This window comes from Leopardus geoffroyi, chromosome E1 (genome assembly GCF_018350155.1).
Source record: "Leopardus geoffroyi isolate Oge1 chromosome E1, O.geoffroyi_Oge1_pat1.0, whole genome shotgun sequence".
NCBI classification, from domain to species: Eukaryota; Metazoa; Chordata; class Mammalia; order Carnivora; family Felidae; genus Leopardus; species Leopardus geoffroyi.
The window spans coordinates 47,652,378-47,673,777 of NC_059330.1; the positions used below are offsets into that span (position 1 = coordinate 47,652,378).

The window sequence follows — 21,400 nt, forward strand, 5'->3', positions numbered from 1 at the left end:
ATGCGTTTTAGAAATTTGTGTGGGTATTTCAGGTTGTCACGATCACTGGGGGGGAAGGGGGATCAGCATGTAATTGGGATGCCAGACATCTACGATGCGACAAACCTGCATGGTAAAATATTGTCCCACAATCCATCGGATTTTTCTTTCTTTTAAAAAAATTTGTTTTCCTTGGGGCGCCTGGGTGGCGCAGTCGGTTAAGCGTCCGACTTCAGCCAGGTCACGATCTCGCGGTCCGTGAGTTCCAGCCCCGCGTCAGGCTCTGGGCTGATGGCTCAGAGCCTGGAGCCTGTTTCCGATTCTGTGTCTCCCTCTCTCTCTGCCCCTCCCCCGTTCGTGCTCTGTCTCTCTCTGTCCCAAAAATAAATAAACGTTGAAAAAAAAAATTTGTTTTCCTTAACAAATTTTGAAGAAGAAAGACAGAGTGTGAGTGGGGGAGGGGCAGAGAGAGAGGGAGACACAAATTCCGAACAGCCTCCAGGCTCTGAGCTGTCAGCACAGACCCGGACATAGAGCTCCAGCCCACAAACGGCCAGATCACAACCTGAGCCAAAGTCGGCTGCTTAAGCGACAGAGCCACCCAGGCGCCCCTCCACCTGACTTTTCAATGTCCTGCCGGACACCCACTTACGTGTCTGAGGCCTAGACTCGAACTTCACTTTACATATGCTCTTTTTTGACGTTTTAGTATACACTAAAATTTCTAAGAATTCTTCTATGTAAAAAAACAATGGAAAATTGTACTTTCACAGAGTCAGAACTTTTACCAAGAAGTTGTACACCATTTTGGAGAAATCATGTCACCCACAGTAAATCCTTACGATGCTTGGGGAACCAACCTATTGAGGTTGCAACTTCTGATTTCACAGTTGTTATGTGTGTGAACAACCACACAACTGCTTCTTTTTTATTTTCTATAGTAGACATATCTTAGCCTTTAAATTTTGAAGTTTATTCATTTATTTACGTAAGTAATCTCTACACCTGAGGTTGGGCTGGAACTCAGGACCCAGAGATCAAGAGTTGCCTGCTCCTCCAACTGAGCCCCCCAGGCGCCCCTAGCCTTTATATTCTGAAGTATTATTATTTTGCTATTTTGCGATGCTTCTCCTTTACCTTACAGCTAGGGTGTTTTGTTGTTGTCGTGTTTAATTATGTGTGCAGGTGGGTTATATTACCCATGATTTTCATTACAGAACAGTAAAAACAAACAAAAACAACAAAAGGAGGTCTATTCAGTATATAAAAAGGGATGTTGGTGCTGATTTAATTCGCTAACAGGTAGACCATTCCAAGATTTCCCATTTGCTTTGGAAGCTACTGTTTATACTTTGACCACACCACACACAACCTCATTTTCACTTTCAAGCATCCTAAGCTGTTAAATAGGGACCCAGACGATGCAGATGCTAATGAAAACTTGCACGGTCCTTAAAAATGGAAATAATCCTGCATGCGTAAAATCTCATTTGATGCTCACGAGAGTCCTACAAAGAAAAGTCAACAAAATCTTTCTAAAGATTCTTCTTACCCACGTAGTGGATTATAGTAAAAATGAAAACAAACAAAAAGTACTTGTTATATTACTGAGCCGCTGTCATACCTTCTCTTTGAGCTTTGAGAGATCCCACAGATTAAACCAAGATTCTCAACCAGATGAAACTTTTTTCTTTAGGATTTCAGCCTGCTCATGCAGAGATGAGAAAACGGAGATCCAAGAAAAGCTAAGCGACTTGCCCACGGCTCTGAGAAATAATATTTGCAAAGCAGGGAGACAGACGTAAGAGTATATGGGATGGCCTATTCTATTACACTAGCTTTTCTCACCGCAAAAGCCGTGGATGAAAGTCGGTTATCAAGGCAAAACCGGACGTGAGCTGCAGGCTCGAGGGCGAGTCCCGCCCTCCGCCCCGCCCCCAGGGCTGTCTGAGGCAGTGCCTGACTGGCGGCCAGCGCAGGGGGCCTCGTGGGGGTCCTTCGCGCGGGCTCCCGACGCACTGCCTGAGTGGGTGCGCAGGCGGCTTCCGGTGTGGGTGACGAGTGGTGGCCGAAGCAGGGGGACATCAAGGGACGTTCAGGCCGGGACCATGGCGGACGGCGGCTCAGAGCGGGCTGATGGGCGCATCGTCAAGATGGAGGTGGACTACAGCGCCACGGTGGATCAGCGACTGCCAGAGTGCGAGAAGCTGGCCAAGGTGAGGGGAGGCCGGCTGGCTGTTCGCGGGCGCCAAGGGCTGAGTCACGGCGCGGAGCTTGCTTAGGCCTCAGGGGGCCTGCGGGCTGAAGGGTGCGTCCCCCACTGCCTGCCCAGCCCGAGTTGGGCCTGCGTGAGCAGGAGGTCCCAGGTGTGCCCCGCAGCGGGAGTACGCTGGTGCATACAGCTTCCCAAACTCTTCCCCTGGACTGATGGCCACTTCCCGGAGGAGTTGGGGCCTCACAGTACTCTTTGCCTTTTCTCGGTACTGTTTATCGTTTACTTTAACAGTTTCCCAGGGGTTACGGCCGCTTTAGCGTTCAGGCTAGATCAGAGAGTTGAGTTCTCTTACTCTGGCTGAATGAACGTATGTCGTTAAGTTGTTTATGGATCATGGGATGTTCCTGGCCTATAGCCAGGAGAAGCAGTAGGAAAGTGAAACAGGACGAAGGTGATGAGCGCAGGACCCCTGCCCTTAAGGAGTTCGTATATATAACGAATTAGACGAGTCAGGCATGGTGGTGCGTGTTACACAAGTATAAAAGTGCTTATTGGAACGCAGAGAAGGAAGCTGTTGTTTTGTTTTTTTTTTTTACTGGTGGGATAAGGAAAGGTTTTACGGAGAAGTTGACGTTTGTTTTGGGCCTTGAAGAAGAAAATTGGGATGGGGAGGAGTCGTCCCCGGAGCGGGAACTGCAGCCGCAAAGACTAACAGGCACAGCAGTGCAGAATAACCTAATTAGGGGAGGTCATGAACCTTGGTTTAGTCCAACTGCTTATCTCCTCCGGAACAGAAATTGAACTTGATCCGAACGTTTTTCACATCTCCTGATATGTGTCAGGCAACTTTATGTACCATTTTACGTATAAAGAAACCAAGCCTCCTGGAGGTATTTGTGGAACACAAGGTAGGAACAGAACCAGGGTTTCAAAACTAGATTTGTCTGACTAGGGTTTGAATGGTTGTGGAATCAATTCCCATCATGGGCTGTTGCTAAGGATTACGCTCAGGCCTCATTCAATTCCTTGATCAATCTAGCCACAAATATTTATTGCTATTCACCTGGGATGCATGTACTAATAGGGTTGTTTTTGTCTCTTAAGGTGCTTACCACAAAAGTACATTTAAGTGTAACTAATTCAGGGACAGGAGGAGTGTCAAGTAATATTTCACAGTAATATTTCTTAAAAAAACAACCTTTCCACTGCTTCCCTTTTTTTCTGATAAAGGCTTTAGTGGGGCTTTAAAAAGACAGGGATAGGGAAGGCTGATGAAGTTGATACACCTGAATTTCTTAGCTTCAGTACACTTGATGGAGGGGAGCCATAAATTCATCTCTGAACTTTCTAGCAGCTTGTGTAAAGAAACATCCTCACTTACATGAGGGTTGGAAAACCCCGACAATGCCGGGCAGATAACAATAGCTGGCATTTGTTGAGTATTTTCTACACTGCCAGGCAACTTTCTGCGTGCTTACATGCATTAGCACATTCGGGCCTCACCTTAGCCCCATGTGATAGGTGTTGTTGTTTTACAGACAAGAAAAGAGTCTAAGAGAAGTTGAGTCACGGGCCCCAAGGTCATACAGTTAGTAGAGTGATGGAGCCAGGATGCAGAGCAAGCAGACTGATTCCGGAGCTTGTGCTGTCTCCATGCTCTCCTGCCTAGTGAGCCAAGTGTAATGAAATCCTGAGCCAACTTCTGACCACTTATCCAGGGAAGGGGGGGAAGTAACTCCTCACCTCCAGTTAATCTTTGCCAATTGGGCATGACAGCCAGACCTCAACTCTTCTCATTTGAGGGAGAAACCAGGGGTATGGATTTGTTTTATACGAATTGCCTCAATATTTAGAATCCGGACACAGATCTGTTTTAAAACACCATTTGAGCCAATACCACATAGATCAGACAAAACATACCTACGGTCCAGAGTCAGCCCCTGAACCAGCACTTTGGAATTAATAGATTGCTGGTTTCCATAAGGAAGAAACCGTTTGCTGAAAAGAAGTACAGCTATGCCTAGAGCTGAGACCTGGGAGAAAAAAAATCTTCCCTTTACCAATTTCTGATAGCCTACTGTCAGTAGTCCGTGCTAGACGTTGTGGGGAGTATAAAGGTTATTAGACAAAGCTCTTGCCCTCAGCTTATAGGCCAGTAAGAAAAAAAAAAAAAAAATTCACTGCTACAGTTGTAGTAATCACGTGTATGGCGTTTATGTAGGATATTATGGTCATGTGTTCAAGACAGTTGGAAAGACTTGCAAACTCAAATGCCTTTTTAGGTGTCAAGTGGGTAGCAGAAATGTTTAAAACAGGGAATGTTGGGGCCTGTTAAACTATGTAAAATAAAAGCCGTTAGAATTTTTTTTTTTTTAAGTTTGTTTATTTTTGAGAGAGAGAAGACACGTGTGCACAAGCTGGAGAAGGACAGAGAGAGAGCGAGAGCATCCCAAGCAAGCTCTGCCAAGGGGTTCAGTCCCACAAACCATTAGATCATGACCTGAGCCGAAGTCAAGAGTCAGAGGCTCAACCCACTAAGCCACCCAGGTGCTCCTGGATTTTTTATTTATTTTTTTAAAGCCAGTGTGCCAGTGGAACAAAACAGGGTACAGGTGTGGATTCTTTTTGTGAGGGAGGAAGGTAGAGGGCTGGGGGTGGGAGGGCATAAATGTTTGTGGTTTTGTTTTTTAATGCAAACCCACAATTTTCAACTTTTGGATTAGACGATTGTCTTACAGTCTAGTTAATTTTTTTAAGTTTTGTTTTGCCTTCTGTTTGTCATTTTATGTTTTCTAACCATTCTGCCAAATGTAAGAAAAATACCTATTTAAAGCATTGTATTTTTACACTGGAATGTATGGGACACTTTAGCATACATTCTTTTGCTTTTTTACTTTAAGCCCATCAATAAAACTGAAGAAAGTTTTGTTTTTTTTACTTTACTTGTGAAAAAACTAAGGTTCAGGCAGCTTAAGTGGTTTATCCAAGGTCTACAGCAAAGCCAGATCAAGCTCAGGTCTCCTGGCAACAGGTAGTGTTCGTTTTGCTACATCTCGCGATATCTTTAAGAGACTTGCTTCCGTGCTTATTTTCCTTACAGCATTTTTAATTTATTTTTTATTTTTATGATGTTTATTTTAAGAGAGTGAGAGTACGAGTTCTTGCACTAATAAGTGGAGTAGAGGCGAGAGAGAGAGAGAGAATCCCAAGCAAGCTCCCCATTATCAGTGCAGAGCCGACTTGGGACTTGATTCCACAAACCTCGAGATTATGACCTGAGCCAAAACCAAGAGTCAGATGCTCAACTGACTGAGCCACCTGGGTGCCCCAAGACAATTTTTATTCTTAATGTGAACAACATTTGCAGGTAAAAATTGTGTGTATAGAAACTTAATAAGAATATACCCAGTGAGAAAAGCACAGAGAGCAGAAACCTTCAGAAGGCATCCTGAAGTCTAGACCTGGGTGGTAAAATTGACAAATCCAGGCCATTTGAATCTCCTACAGTTGTGACTTACTACGACTGTTTCTGTGTCCTAACACTCAACATAGAACACCAGTCACTAATATTTATTGCTGTGTACTTTCTATATGATGTTAGCTGTTATGATGAAGATAATGTACCTAGTATATTCCAGGCATGTCTTGATAAGTATTGCTTTAATCCTTACAGCAACCCTGTGGGGCAGGAATTATTTTTATTACACTCATTTAAGAGAAAATTAAGGGTCAGAGAGCATGAGGGTCTTGCCCTAGGTAGCACAGTGGTGGGCCTGGGATTTAGACCCAAGCAGTCTGGCTGCAGAGCCTGTGTTTTTAACTGTTACATTCTCCTCTGCTGCCTCTGTGATTGGTATTTGATTGATGAAATAATAAAAGTGATACTGGTTCTTGATAATGGTTAGGGCTTCACCGTCCTATTAGCTAAGGAGTTAAAAATTAATCTGAAGAGGGCCTTTTCTGAACTGTATGTAGTATTTAGCAGTTCTTACTACACAGAGGATCACCACCCCTCTTTTCGATTACACTATATTTGGTACGTGGTTGTTTGGGGATTATATTCTTAAATTGAATGTATCCTTTGGTTCTCCTTCTTCATGTCTTTTCATTTCGTTTGGTTACCTGCAGCCTCTTCTCCAGGAGGAGGTGAAATGTAAAACAGTTTATTGATTGCCAGCAGCTCGGACAAAAAGACCCTCTTAAGAAATAGGTAACGTTAGGGGTTTCAGGGTGGCACATTTGGTTGAGCATCTGACCTCGGCCAGGTCACGATCTCACAGTTGGTGAGTTTGAGCCCCATGTCGGGCTCTGTGCTGATAGCTGGAGCCTGGAGCCTGCTTCAGAGCCTGGAGCCTGTCTCCCTCCCTCTCTGCCTGCTCATGCTCTGTCTCTCTCTCTCCCTCCCTCTCTCTCTCTCTCTCTATCTCAAAAATAACAGTAAAAAAAATTTTTTTTTAAAGAAATAGGTCATGTAAAAATACTGGATTAGCTTTAAATTTCAACTACTTGTGGTTAACTTTTTATTGGCCTTTTTCTTGTGTGGGTTGTTTAACAAGTCATTGAAAGGTTGGATCCATTTAGGAGGTAAAAGGTAGAAACATAGAGAACTTACAGATACATAACATACATTGATATGTATGTTGATGATATGTATGTTGAACAAACTCCGTAGTAAGTTACCTCATTTACAAAGATTTTAATGAGAAAAGTGAGTCACAAAAGTCACATGTTCTAATGAGTTGGTTTTGGTAGCTTTGACTGTCTCCTTCCTCTGAGTTGAAAGGCAGCAAGGTGGGGTGGAATTTCAAGAACTGTGAATAGTTAGGAAAGAAGGAAGGTGGTTAGCCATAGCATTGACCATGGAAGATTTGGAGAAAAAAGTGGAATAATTAGAGAATTGGGAGTTGTATTTATTGAAGTTGATGGTAGCATCCCCCAGATAGAACTGAATTGCCGGCCATATAACTTACCACATCCTACTTACCTTGACAGTAAGAATCAGGAATTTTGGGTACCTGGGTGGCTCAGTTGGTTGAGTGTCTGACTTCGGCTTAGGTCATAATCTCGAGGTGAGTCAGGAGTTGTAAGCCATTAAGATCATCTGCTAGTTGTGGTCCAGCCATTCAGTGCATTCTATGTACAAGTTGGTGTGAGGGAAACAATCGAACAAGGTCCACCCCTGAAGGAAGTTATGGACCACTTAGGAGGCAAGACATGCACATTAATGACTGTAGTACAAGGTATAAAGGGATGTACCGTGGTAGCTATAGAAGCAACATCATGTGCTTGGCCAAGTACTGAGCTGCATTGGTGAACAGTATAGACACAGTCCCTCCTCTTGTAGAATTTACATTCTAGTGAGATTAGAAAGACCATGAACATTAAAAGAGAAAAGAGTTTGGGGTCATTACAAAGCTGAAAGTCAGTGGGCTTGTTAGTTAAGGAAGTGCTGAATGACTACTGACTTCCGGAGAGTTAAGAATGCCCTCCTGAGAAGGTGACCTCTGATGTTTTGTTGATACCCGCAGATGATGGCTCTAAAGCAGTATGTGATTTCTTCACATGAAGAATACAGTTAGTTCTTTTACTGGTTTGTTTTTTCTGATTTTTTTTTTAATGTTTTTTGTTTTGTTTTAATTTTCTTTATGTTTATTCATTTTTGAAAGAGAGAGACAGCACAAGCAGGGGTGGGACGGAGAGAGAGGGGGACACAGAATCTGAAGCAGGCTCCAGGCTCTGAACTGTCAGCACAGAGCCTAACAAGGGGCTCGAACTCACTGAACCATGAGATCATGTCCTGAGCCAAAGTCGGACGCTCAACCAACTGAGCCACCCAGGTGCCCCTGTTTGTTTGAGAGAGAGAGAGAAAGAGAGAGAGAGTTTAAGTGGGGAGGGGTAGAGAGAGAGGGAGACACAGAATCCTTAGCAGACTCCAAGCTGTCAGGAAAGAGCACGACATGGGGCTCAAACTCATGAACTGTGACATCACGACCTGAGCCTGAGTTGGCCACTTAACTGGACTGAACCACCCAGGTGCCCCTAGAATGCAGTTCTTTAAAACCTATACTTCTGGGGCACCTGGATGGCTCAGTCAGTTAAGTGGCTGACTCTTGATTTTGGCTCAAGTCATGATCTCACAGTTTGTGGGTTCAAGTCCCACATTGGGCTCTGCACTGATAGTGTGGAGCCCACTTGGGACTCTCTCTCCCTCTCCCCCTCCTGTGCTCTTGTGCGCTGTCTCTCAAAATAAATAAACTTACCAAAAAAAACCGTACTTCTGAATTAAAATACCATAAACAGCGGGTGCCTGGGTGGCTCAGTCATTAAACATCCGACTTTGGCTAAGGTCATGATTTCATGGCTCATGAGCGTCAAGCTTTGTGCTGACAGCACAGAGCCTGGAGCCTGCTTCGGATTCTGTGTCTTCCTCTCTCTCTCTACATCTTTGCTGCTCACAGTCTATCTCTCTCTCTCAAAAATAAATGAACGTGAAAAAAAAATCTAAAATGAGTTGATTGGATTAAATACTCTGTGGCAGTCTTTAAGTTCTGAGATTCTTTGATCTTCTATGATTTATTAGCTTTTAACTTTGGAGAATTTATGGATTTGTTCTTTGTTCTTTTCCTCTGATGGGCATTTAGTTAGCCTTTATTGTACACGTGAATCCGTAGAGTTTTCAGAACTGATGCTCTCCTTTGCATAGGAAACGTTGTTACAACACTAGTCATCCTGTTTCAGATTTAATTACAGTAATCATATATTTCAGAGTTAAAGAAAATTCAAACAATGACCATACAGATCATAATCTGTACTCCATAGAAAATTCATAGTTTAAACGTTATTTTGGAAAATATAGAAAGTATTTTGAAAAATCCAAACATTATTTGTGTCCTTAATTCAAAAACTGTTTAATTACTTTCTTTGATCAGTAAAAGAGTAGTACTCATGTACTGTCCATGAATGTCATTAAAATAAAAAAAAGTTCTGGGGCTCCTGGCTGGCTCAGTTGGTGGAGCACGTGGCTCTTGATCTCAGGGTTGTGAGTTCGAGCCCATGTTGGGTGTAGAGATTACCTAAAAATAAAATCTTAAAAAAAGGCTCAATCGGTTAAGCATCCACCTCTTGATTTTGGCTCAGTTCTGAATCTCACAGTACGTGAATTGGAGCCCCCCTTCCCCCCCACACTGACAGCCCGGAGCCTGCTTGGGATTGTCTCTCTCTCTGTCCCTGCCCTGCTGTCCTGCACAGGCACGCGCGCTCTCTCTCTCTCAAAATAAATAAACTTATTTTTTTTTCATTTATAGTTAGAAAAACAATTTCAAAATAAAATCCTCATCACTTTTGATTCATTCATTGTTATTAATACCAGTATCTTAAATACTTGTAATTTTTTTTGCTGTGGGCTGGTTTTGTTTTTATTAAAATGTGTGGTTTCTAATAGGATGGCTTATTTTAGTCCTGGTGTATTATCATTTAGGTTTATATGATTTGGATTTTGTTACTCCTGTTTCCTAATGTGCGCCCCAGGGGGAATATTTTGTTTTTGCATATGAGATGGAGGTCATTATCAGTTGACCAAAAGGGGTATATTCCATTTGGATCAGTATCTGCTTAAAGGCATGACCTTTGGTATAGCATGTATGGATAGTCTCAGGTGGTCTTTATTTCCTTTAAGCACAGTTAAAATTTTTTTTTTTTTTTTAACGTTTCTTTTTGAGACAGAGAGAGACAGAGCATGAATGGGGGAGGGTCAGAGAGAAAGAGACACAGAATCTGAAACAGGCTCCAGGCTCCGAGCTGTCAGCACAGAGGCTGATGCGGGGCTCGAACTCACGGACCGCGAGATCATGCCCTGAGCCGAGGTCAGCCGCTCAACCGACTGAGCCACCCAGGTGCCCCAGTTACAATTTATTTTTAAAGGCATTGAAAAATTAGGGGCACCTGGCAGGCTCAGTCAGCAGAACCTGCAACTCATGATCTCAGGGTCGTGAGTTCAAGCCCCACTTTGGCCATACAGCTTACTTTAAAAAAAAAAAAAGAAGAAAAAGTCACTGAAAAATTAAACCAGGGTTTCTTGTCTTTTTACCACCAGATATCCTTTTTATTTTTCCTCAAAACTTCATGTTTTAAGTTTATTTATTTGTTTTGAGAGAGACAGACAGACAGAGCGAGAGGGGGAAGAGCAAGAAGAGAGAATCCGAAACATGCTGTCTGCTACCAGTGTGCTAAGCCCAGCACGGGGTTTGAACTCCCCAACCGTGAGATCGTGACCTGAGCCGAGATCAAGAGTTAGAAGCTTAACTGACTGAGCCACTCAGGTGCCCCTCAGAACTTCGTGTATTGAAGTATTTGTTATGGTGACTTCATAGAGAAATCACTCATTTTTCCCATTTTTTTCTTTAAAGACAGGTGTGACTGCCAATTAAGAGTCTATTCAGAACAAGATAATCTGGTATTCCCACACTGAGTGGATAATTAGAATCCAAAACAAAGACTTGAGGTTTTTCTCAGGTGTTAAATTATTGTTCTATATTCAGTTTCTCTTAGGTGATTTGAAATGTTAAAAATAGCTTGTGGACCCCAAGTTGGAAACCACTGACTTAAGGAGTCCACAGGAAAAGCAAGCACTACGATGGAAAGGAACAAAACAATAATAGTAATTCCTCAAAAATGGATTTTTTTTGTGTGTGTCATTTTATTTTTATTTTTTTCAACGTTTTTATTTACTTTTTGGGACAGAGAGAGACAGAGCATGAACGGGGGAGGGGCAGAGAGAGAGGGAGACACAGAATCGGAAACAGGCTCCAGGCTCTGAGCCATCAGCCCAGAGCCCGACGCGGGGCTCGAACTCACGGACCGCGAGATCGTGACCTGGCTGAAGTCGGACGCCTAACCGACTGCGCCACCCAGGCGCCCCAGAAACCTCTCATTTTAGACTGTTGTTTGGCTGGTAGTGTTTTCATTGTTCGTTTGTATCTTTTGTTTTAGGAAGGAAGACTTCAAGAAGTCATTGAAACCCTTCTCTCTTTGGAGAAACAGACCCGCACCGTGAGTAGATTATAGTGAAAACCTCAATTATCATTGATTCTATTTAACAATGTTCCGTTGACTCTCAGCATATTTTCATTCTTACAGGCTTCTGATATGGTGTCTACATCCCGTATCCTAGTTGCAGTGGTGAAGATGTGCTATGAGGCTAAAGAATGGGATTTACTTAATGAAAATATTATGCTTTTGTCAAAAAGACGGAGCCAATTAAAGCAAGTGAGTTCGTGACTGCTCATAAAACAAATACATTTGCATTTAAATAAGGACATTTAGAAAACCTTTCTGTGAATCTGTTTTAAATTACTGTTAAATCAGCATTACAACATTCTAGACAGTTTTTAAAAATTCTGTCCATATTTTCATGTCAGCTGCTTTTATGTTTTTTTTTCTTCTAGTTTTCATATATTTGCATATTTTTACAAAATTGTGCTGAGAATGTTGGTGCAGCTTTGTTCTGTTTCCGTGTTGCTCCCTATCTTCATATTTATTATTTTAAGTGATTGTGTTATAAGCCATCAAGCTAATAATCTATCATTTACTTAATCATGTATTTTGGGGCAACTGAGTGGCTCAGTCAGATAAGCCTCCAGCTTTGGCTCAGGTCATGATCTCGTGGTCTGTGGGTTCGAGCCCTGCATTGGGCTCTGTGCTGACAGCTCAAGAGCCTGGAGCCTGCTTCAGATCCTGTGTCTCCCTCTCTCTCTGCCCCTCCCTTGCTCGCACTCTGCCTGTCTGTATCTCAAAAATAAACAAAGGTTAAAAAAAATTTTTTTAATCATGTCTTTCATTAAACAATTAATATTTCACTTATTTTGAGGCAGTTTTTCAGACATTTTGACTACTTATTTTGTTTAAAGATTATGTTTTCTTTTGGTGTTTTGGGGAAGCTAGATTTTACTGTTTCCCTGTTCTTTTGCTTGAGGTTTGTTTTGTTTTGTTTTGTTTTTTAAGTAAACTCCGTGCCCAACATGGGGCTTGAACCCATGACCCCAACATCAAGAGCCCCGTGTTCTATGAACTGAGTTGGCCGGCACCCCTTTCGCTTGAGATATTTAAATGATCCTCTGTACGAAAGAGTCCACTTTTGTCATTTATATCTCATCTTTCAAGTACTGTTCCCTGAGTAGCTTCTGGGTTTTTATTTTTGCTTTCAAATAAAGGTATTGACGTTATAAAACGGGGAGTAGTAGAACCAAAAAACAAATAGGGTGTTCTTGTTCAAATCCCTTGTTTTATTAGTTTACTGCTAGAGTGAACTTAGTGATAGAGTAGGTTAAATTATTTTTTGCAAGAAACAATTTGTTGTTCTTTTTTTAGATAAGTTTACATGCATATAATTTGTTGTCAAGAATTAACATAGAGGGACACCTGGCTGGCTCAGTCAGTGGAGCGTGTGGCTTTTGACCTCGGGGTTGTGAGTTCGAGCCCCGTGTTGGGTGTAGAGGTTACTTAAAATATTTTTTAAAAAAGAATTCACATTGATTTGAGGCAATCTCGTACATGTGAATGTGAAATTCCTTTAAATATGCCTTTTGTTGCTCAGTTCTGTGCTTTCAGAGACCATCATAGAGTTGGTTGTGAGACTGGCATAGATGAGTCATTGCCTTCCTCTGGTTTTCTGAGATTTGCTTGCTATGGGACGATTTGGAAAGGGCTGCTTCCCTAGACATCTTGAGGTAGCCTGGCTTAAACGAAAATGTGTTTTGTGTAGGACTGGTGCCGTTCAAACAAAGCACGTATCCTAAACTAAAGGTTTAATAGAGTCCTAGCATTTCAGAACTAGTAGAGGGACTGTTAACTCTGTCCCTTTCCTGATTGAGAAACTGACATTTCTATGTAAGACTCTTGGAATGTGAAGAAATGTGCCAGGTCACCTTTGGTTCAGTACAGAATATGATCCCTGATAGTAGTGTCGTACCTCTTGAACAAGTGCCCTAAAGGTGACTTATTTTTTATTTTACCTTTTTTTAAGCCACACACACACTCCCAGCAGTATACAGTAAGTGACACACAACGTCGGCGGTGCTAGGAGACCTGATAGGAGGAAGAGAGGGTTTTGATCACATTTGTCGGGGGGCGGGGGGGGGGGAACGTCCCGGAGAAAGAGGAGCGTGAGCCCATCTCCCAGCTGGCTGACGGATGACCCCGACTGCAGTGGCACTGCCCTTTTCACCGTGACAACAATGTTATGTCTTAGCTCTGGAAGGTGCTTAGGGACTCAGAATGTCTCTTTCCTTTTCCCATAATTACTTTTTACCTAGAGCTTTTCTTTCTGGTTTACCAGACTTAGAAAGTAATGATTTTCTTAAAATAACCTTTTCTGGATTGCTTAAAATTAATGGTTTCTAATTCACTGTCTGTCACTTGAGCCCAGGGGGTAAGCCTCACTCCTGCCATGACTTACCTAATGACTTGTGTTTTTCTCAGAGAGCAGCAGGATGTTCACTTATCATTAGAATATTGATATAACTGTTTTGTTTGTTTTTCTTTTACCCCATCTGATTTCTGTTAATGTAGTTTTTGCACAGCTTTTAGAATTACTAATTTGTATGCCCTTGTAGAAATCATTATTATAATTAGTGTTGGAAGGATCATGGTTTTTTGTTGTTTTTTTTTTTTAATTTTTTTTTTCAACGTTTTATTTATTTTTGGGACAGAGAGAGACAGAGCATGAACGGGGGAGGGGCAGAGAGAGAGGGAGACACAGAATCGGAAACAGGCTCCAGGCTCTGAACCATCAGCCCAGAGCCCGACGCGGGGCTCGAACTCACCGTGAGATTGTGACCTGGCTGAAGTCGGACGCTTAACCGACTACGCCACCCAGGTGCCCCTTAATTTTTTTTTTTTAACGTTTATTTTTGAGACAGAGAGAGACAGAGCATGAACGGGGGAGGGTCAGAGAGAGGGAGACACAGAATCTGAAACGGGCTCCAGGCTCTGAGCTGTCAGCACAGAGCCCGATGGGGGGCTGGAACTCACGGACTGCGAGATCACGACCTGAGCCGAAGTCAGACGCTTAACCGACTGAGCCACCCAGGCGCCCCAGAAGGATCATGTTTTGAGATACAAAGTGTCCCAGACCCTTGCTGAAAGAGTTGTGTTTTACAATAAAACCTTTATTTTCTGGAACTCCTGTGTGTCTGTGAATGGCCATTTTTTCAGTTAATTAGAAGTTTGACCTGAACTACATGAATATTGTTTTTTAAGGAAATCTTTGCAAGATATACAATGGGATTTTTTTTTTCCCAGCATGATTGAGGTACAGTTGACAGCAAGATATTCTGTTTACTTTTCTGCTGTCTTAAACAAAATATATTTAATATAGTTTAACATTTTCTTTATGACAAAGAGTCCTAATTATTATTCTCAATGATTATCATAACTGATAATGCTGTTCAGAGTCTATATTAGAGGTTGCAAACTACAGGCCAGGGTCCAAATCCCACCTGCCAGCTTTGTAAATAGAGTTTTTGGAACACAGCCACACCCATTTGTTATATATTGTCTGGCAGCTTCTGAGGTTACAAAGGCAGTTGAATAGTTGAGGCAGAAACCCTATTGCCCACAAAGTTTAAAATATTTACTGTGTAAATGTTTACTAAAACGTACAGAGAAGTTTTGCTGACCCCTGACCTAGAATGTTAGAGCTAGAGGAAATGTATCCAACCCACTTACATTATCTGAGAAACCTGGGCAGGGGATGCTGTGACTTTCAATGTCCTGTTTCATTGAGGGGAGTATGGATGATTGTGGCTTCTCCGCCCTCCTGAGGCCCGGCGGGGGTGGGGGGCGGCTGCTAAACCCTCTGCCTCTGCTACGGACTCTTTCTTAACTCACAGTATCTGCTAGCTGTGGCTTCATTGCTGTTCATAGCCACTGGTGACCCCTGCTTTTCTCTTGTCCTTTTTCCCCCTTTCGTCTATTACAACTTCTTCCATGCTTTTTTGTTTGGCCCCAAAAAAGCTAGCTAGGAAGCCTTCTAATAGACATCGTCAAATACCCCTTTTATGTAATCATGTATGTTCGCTCTTTGTAGTGGGGAGGGGTAAAGTCTTTGCACCTGAGGTTTTCCTAACCTTTTTACGTTATTCCTGGGTGTTCAGTACATCGTAGCTGTCAGAGACATTTTGATTTTTTTTTTTTAAGCAAGCTCTATGCCAAACATGGGGGTAGAACTCACGGCTCTTGAGATTAAGAGTTGCATGCTCTAGGGGCACCTGGGTGGCTCAGTCTGTTAAGCGTCTGACTTCAAGTCAGGCCATGATCTCGCGGTTTGTGAGTTGAAGCCCCATGTCAGGCTTGTGCTGACAATTCAGAGCCTGGAGCCTGCTTCAGATTCTGCATCTCCCTCCCTCTCTCTCTGCCCCTCCCTGCTCACTCTGTCTCTCTCAAAAATAAATAAAACATTAAAAAAAAAAAAGTTGCATGTTCTACCAACTGAGCTAGCCAGGCACCAGGCACCCCCTCCCTTTTATTTTTTTAAGATTTTATTTATTTGTGTATTTATTTATTTCACAGAATGGAAAGTATACCTATTCTTTTTTTTTTTTTTTTTTCCTTAAGGTTTATTATTTATTTAGGGAGAGTGAGCAAGTGAGGGAGGAGTGGAGGGAGAGAGAGAAAATCCCAAGAAGGCTCTACACTGTCAGGGCAGAGCCCAATATGGGAATCCAACTCATGAACCATGAGATCATGACCTGCGCTGAAGTTGGACACAACCAACTGAGCCACCCAAGTGCCCCCAAGATTTTATTTTTTTAAGTAATTTCTACACCCAACATCAGGCTCCAACCTATAATCCCAAGATCAAGAGTTGCACGCTCCACTGACTGAGCCAGCCAGGCGCCCCTTACTTTTTTTTTTTTTCAACGTTTATTTATTTATTTTTTTGGGACAGAGAGAGACAGAGCATGAACGGGGGAGGGGCAGAGAGAGAGGGAGACACAGAATCGGAAACAGGCTCCAGGCTCTGAGCCATTAGCCCAGAGCCTGATGCGGGGCTCGAACTCACGGACCGCGAGATCGTGACCTGGCTGAAGTCGGATGCTTAACCGACTGCGCCACCCAGGCGCCCCCGCCCCTTACTTTTAAGTAACCTCTTCACCCGACTCGAATCCACAACCCAGAGATCAGATTAAGAGTTGCATGCTCTGCGAACAGAGCCAGCCAGGCACCCCTTATGTTTTGTTATGGGCATAATACTTCTTTTTTAACTGTATGAGAAATGAATCTTGCTTATGAATGGTTTTTATTATTTTAGGCTGTTGCAAAAATGGTTCAACAGTGCTGTACTTACGTCGAGGAAATCACAGACCTTCCGATCAAGCTTCGATTAATTGATACTCTGCGAATGGTTACAGAAGGCAAGGTAAGTTTTCCATTGGCATAACTCATAGTGGAAATTACTATCCTATCTGTGTTCAGAGATATTTAGATATGCAGACATTAGATCAGTATATATTTAAGATGACAAAATAGGTCATTACCTTGATTCAACCATTATCTTTGTACTTTTCCTTGTAGTATCTTCCCATTTACAAATGAATATATTTAAAATAGTGGCAGTCTTGATATATCCAGATTTTTCTGGGAATTAGTGATCTTACTCCATATTTACATGTGGCAATAATTAAAGATAAAGTTAATTCTTCACCCTGGCCTAGATCTGCTTGAGAAATCTATGCTTGGGATAGCTACAGTTTTACTCTACTATTTAAATTAATAGAGGGGCTCCTGGGTGGCTCAGTTAAGCATCTGACTCTTGATTTCAGCTCAGATCATGATCTCATGATTCCTGAGATTGAGCTCTTCGTCAAGCTCCATGGGGAGTATGGAGCCTGCTTGGGGTTATCTCTCTCCCTTTCTCTCTGCCCCTCCCCAGCTCACGTGCACATGTACTCGCTCTCTCAAAACAAATAAAAGAGTATTGGGGTGCATGTCTGGCTCAGTTGGGAGAGCTTGTGACTCTTGGAGTCCTGAGTTCCAGCCCCATGATGAGTGTAGTTTACTTAAGAATTAATAGTAACAGGGGTGCCTGGTTGGCTTACTTGGTTAAGCATCCGACTGAATTTCGGTTCGGTCATGATCTCATGGTTCATGAGTTAAGCCCTGTGTCAAGCGCTGACAGTGCAGAGCCTGCTTGGGATCCTGTCTCTCCCTCTCTCTCTGCCCCTTCCCTGCTTGTGCTCGCTTGCTCTCAAAACAAATAAAGTAATTGAGTATTTGCAGTGTAAACTTAATTTTAAAACTTTCACTGTCTTACCAGAATCTGTTTGTATTTGTTTTGATGCTTTTTTTTTTTTTTCCTCCTAATCTTGTTTCTTTAAAAACAGCAAGTATAAAATGGTGACTGAGGTAAATATGTTTTTTTCTGGACAGATATTTGTGATTTGAGGACAAAACTTTAGCTTATGTTTAACTTCTTGGGTCTTGGTTTGACTGTCCCATCAGTTCAGTAAATGTTTATTGAGCACTTGTGTTGTGCTAGATCCAGAATGAACATGACGCTGTTCTTTACCACCGCAAAGAGATCCATCAGAAAAATAGTCACTGCGCTGTGTCTCGACAGTGGCAGTGGGTCTGCCGTTCCCATGTCACAGAGGCAGGGTGTGATGGCTGAGCTGGCTTTTTATTTTTTTATTTTTTTATTTTTATTTATTTATTTATTTATTTAAAAAAAAATTTTTTTAACGTTTATTTATTTTTGAGACAGAAAGAGACAGAGCATGAACGGGGGAGGGGCAGAGAGAGAGGGAGACACAGAATCAGAAGCAGGCTCCAGGCTCTGAGCCATCAGCCCAGAGACCGACGCGGGGCTCGAACTCACTGACGGTGACCTGATCTGAAGTCGTGACCTGAGCTGAAGTCGGACGCCCAACCGACTGAGCCACCCAGGCGCCCCTGAGCTGGCTTTTTAAGAATGAATAGAAATTTGGGGCGCCTGGGTGGCTCAGTTAAGCGCCCAACTCTTGATTTCAGCTCGGGTCGTGATTTCACAGTTCATGAGTTCATGCCCCACGTCGGGCTCTGTGTTGACAGTGTGGAACTTGCTTGGGAGTCTCTCTCTCTCTCCCCTTCTCTGTCTGCCCCACCCACACTCGTGTGCACTCTCTCTCTTTTTCAAAATAAATAACGTTTTTGGGGCGCCTGGGTGGCACAGTCAGGTAAGCATCTGACTTCAGCTCAGGTCGTGATCTCTCACTGTGTGAGTTTGAGCCCCGCGTCGGACTCTGTGCTGACAAGCTCAGAGCCTGGAGCCTGCTTCAGATTCTGTGTCTCACTTTCTCTCTGCCCCTCTCTTGCTAGTGCTCTTTGTGTCTCAAAAACAAACGTTAAAAAAAAATATTTTTTTAAATAAAGTTTTTTTAAAAAAAGAACGAATAGAAATTTGGGGCACCTGGGTGACTGAGTCAGTTGACTATCCAACTCTTGATTTCAGCTCAGGTCACGACCCCATGGTTCGTGGGATCAAGCCCACATAAGGGCTCTGCGTGGTGCCTGCTTGGAATTCTCTCCTTTTTTCTCTCTCTGTCCTTCCTCCACTTGTACGCTCTCTGTGTCTCTCAACGTAAATACACTTTATTTAAAAAAAAAAGAAGAAGAATAGAAATTCACAGGGGGTAGGGGCATAGGGAGAACGGCAGTTTAGACATAGGGGAAATTCTATACAAATATGTCAAAGTAAGAAACACATGGAACATTTAGGAAAGTGGAAGTAGTTTGTTATTCTTGGAGATTAAGGTTTTTGGGGGTAGAGTGGGAAAAAGGGTTACTGCAAAGCAAAGGCTGAAGGGACAAGCAAGCCCAAACATGAAAATTAGTTCCCTAGACTTGATTAGGCTATAGTTCTTTAAAAAAAAATTTTTTTTGTTAGGTTTATTCATTTTTCAGAGGCAGAGAGAGATGGAGTGTGAGCGGGGGAGGGGCAGAGAGAGGGGGAGACACAGAATCTGAGGCAGGCTCCAGACTCTGAGCTGTCCGCACAGGGCCCAACATAGGGCTCGAAGTCACCAACCGTGAGATCATGACCTGAGCTGAAGTTGGACACTCAACTGACTGAGCCACCCAGGTGCCCCGATTAGGCTATAGTTCTATTTTTTATGTTTAATTTGTTGGAAATTATATCATCTAACATTACATAGCTGCAAAAAATGCTCATAACTTTAATACTTAAGATCAGATATTTTTATCTTATTATTATTATTTTTTTTTTAAGTCAGCTCTATGCCCAACATGGGGCTTGAACTTATGACCCCAAGGTCAAGAGTTGCATACTCTACTGACTGAGCCAATCAGGCGCCCCTCAAATAATTCTTTTAAAGGCACTGTTCTATTTTCTGTGCTATTTAATGTAGCATGTGGTTCTGTTACTCATTAAACACAAGGATTTCATATTTAGGTTCTCAAAGTAAAGCTACAAAATATGGATAATGTTTTGTAGAAACATTTTCTTAAAAAATTATGTGATTGTGAGATGTAAAATCACACAGCTGTATTTGTACATGGAGGATAAAGTGCACCATAACTGGATGATAAATACTATTAGGCTTGGTTTGAATAATAGTTCAATTCTACCTTTAAAATTTTAACACACACACACACAAATTTAACACATTTTGGGGCACCTCAGTGGCTCGGTCAGTTGAGCATCCCACTTTTTTTTTTTTTTTTTATAGTGTTTTTTGGTGTTTGTTTATTTTTGAGAGAGAGAGACAGCGTGAACAGGAGAGGGGCAGAGACAGAGGGAGGCACAGAATCCAAAGCAGGCTCCAGGCCCTGAGCTGTCAGCACATGAACTGCGAGATCATGACCTGAGCCAAAGTTGGATGCCCAACTGACTGAGCCACGCAGGTGCCCCTTGAGTATCCCACTCTTGGTTTTCACCCACTCAGGTGAAGATCCCAGGGTCATGGATCAAGCCCTGCATCTAGCTTTGCCCTGCGCTTGGAGCCTGCTTGAACTTTCTCTCTTTCCCTCTGCCCCTCTGCCTCACTCGCTTGTTCTCTCTCAAAACTGGGGGCACCTGGGTGGATCAGTTGGTTAAGTGTCCAACTCTTGATTTTGGCTCATGGTTCATGAGTTCCAGTCCCGCGTTAGGCTCTGCACTGACAGCACGGAGCCCACTTGGGATTCGCCGTTTCAGTCTCTCTCTCCACCCCTCCCCTGCTCGTGTGCTTGCTCACTCTCAAAAATAAACATTTAGGGGCTCCTGGGTGGCTCAGTCGGTTAGGCGTCCGACTTCAGCTCAGGTCACGATCTCGCGGTCCGCGAGTTCGAGCCCCGCATTGGGCTCTGGGCTGATGGCTCAGAGCCTGGAGCCTGCTTCTGATTCTGTGTCTCCCTCTCTCTCTGCCCCTCCCCCGTTCATGCTGTGTCTCTCTCTGTCTCAAAAATAAATAAACGTTAAAAAATAAAAATTTTTTTAAATAAAAAAATAAACAATTAAAAAACTTTTAATACACGTCTGAGAATTTTCATAATACAGATTTCTCATATTTGTAGATTTATGTTGAAATTGAGCGTGCTCGACTGACTAAAACATTAGCAACCATAAAAGAACAAAATGGTGATGTGAAAGAGGCAGCCTCCATTTTACAAGAGTTACAGGTAAGGAGTTGTATTTAGAATGTGAAAATCCTGATATTTAGTCGGCAGTGTTTCTTGTAGATAGATCTTATTTTGGCACCTGGTCACTTCTTCACAACTACCAAGGTTGAGGGTGAGGGCAGTGGAGGGTGAGGTTATTCAAGTACCTGAAAATTATGTCATTATGGTCCCTGCTAAAACTGCTAAAAAAAGTTGTGAAGAAAAGTTAGAAGCAATGAATCAGTCTTGATGTGTGCTATTATTTTAACATTTTCATCCTCTTTAGAACTTAAATCAGTAATTCATGTACTGTTTACTGATGCGTTAGGGATTTGCTGTTAATCATCAGCTTCGTTTTAAATGAATACTTGATTGTTGGTCAATTTCTAGACTAAATTGGTTTAACAAAGACAAATTGCATCATAATTTGCTATGTTTCAGGACAGATTTTTAGGAGAGATCTTAAAATGAGATAGCAAAGAGCTAAGAAATCTGAGAAAAGCCATAGACTCCCTAATAAAAAAAATGTACCTGAACTACACTCAAAATTTTGTTTATAATTTTGGCCCATCA

The 21,400-nt window shown here is 42.5% G+C and overlaps 2 protein-coding genes across 2 annotated transcripts in view; one reads left to right on the forward strand and one right to left on the reverse strand.

Moving 5' to 3' along the window:
• PITPNC1 (phosphatidylinositol transfer protein cytoplasmic 1) overlaps positions 1–1,783 on the reverse strand; it is a 274,238-nt gene extending 272,455 nt beyond the window's left edge. Inside the window, exon 1 of the mRNA XM_045490739.1 lies at positions 1,604–1,783. The gene's annotated coding sequence lies outside the window, so the exon portion shown is untranslated. The remainder of the gene's footprint in view (positions 1–1,603) is intronic.
• A 201-nt stretch (positions 1,784–1,984) lies between these two features.
• The window catches only part of PSMD12 (proteasome 26S subunit, non-ATPase 12), a 30,460-nt gene continuing 11,044 nt past the window's right edge, over positions 1,985–21,400 (forward strand). Inside the window, exons 1-5 of the mRNA XM_045490734.1 lie at positions 1,985–2,195; positions 11,183–11,242; positions 11,330–11,458; positions 16,503–16,610; positions 20,744–20,848. Of these exons, the coding sequence (XP_045346690.1) occupies positions 2,088–2,195; positions 11,183–11,242; positions 11,330–11,458; positions 16,503–16,610; positions 20,744–20,848 (510 nt within the window). The 5' untranslated portion in view covers positions 1,985–2,087. The remainder of the gene's footprint in view (positions 2,196–11,182; positions 11,243–11,329; positions 11,459–16,502; positions 16,611–20,743; positions 20,849–21,400) is intronic.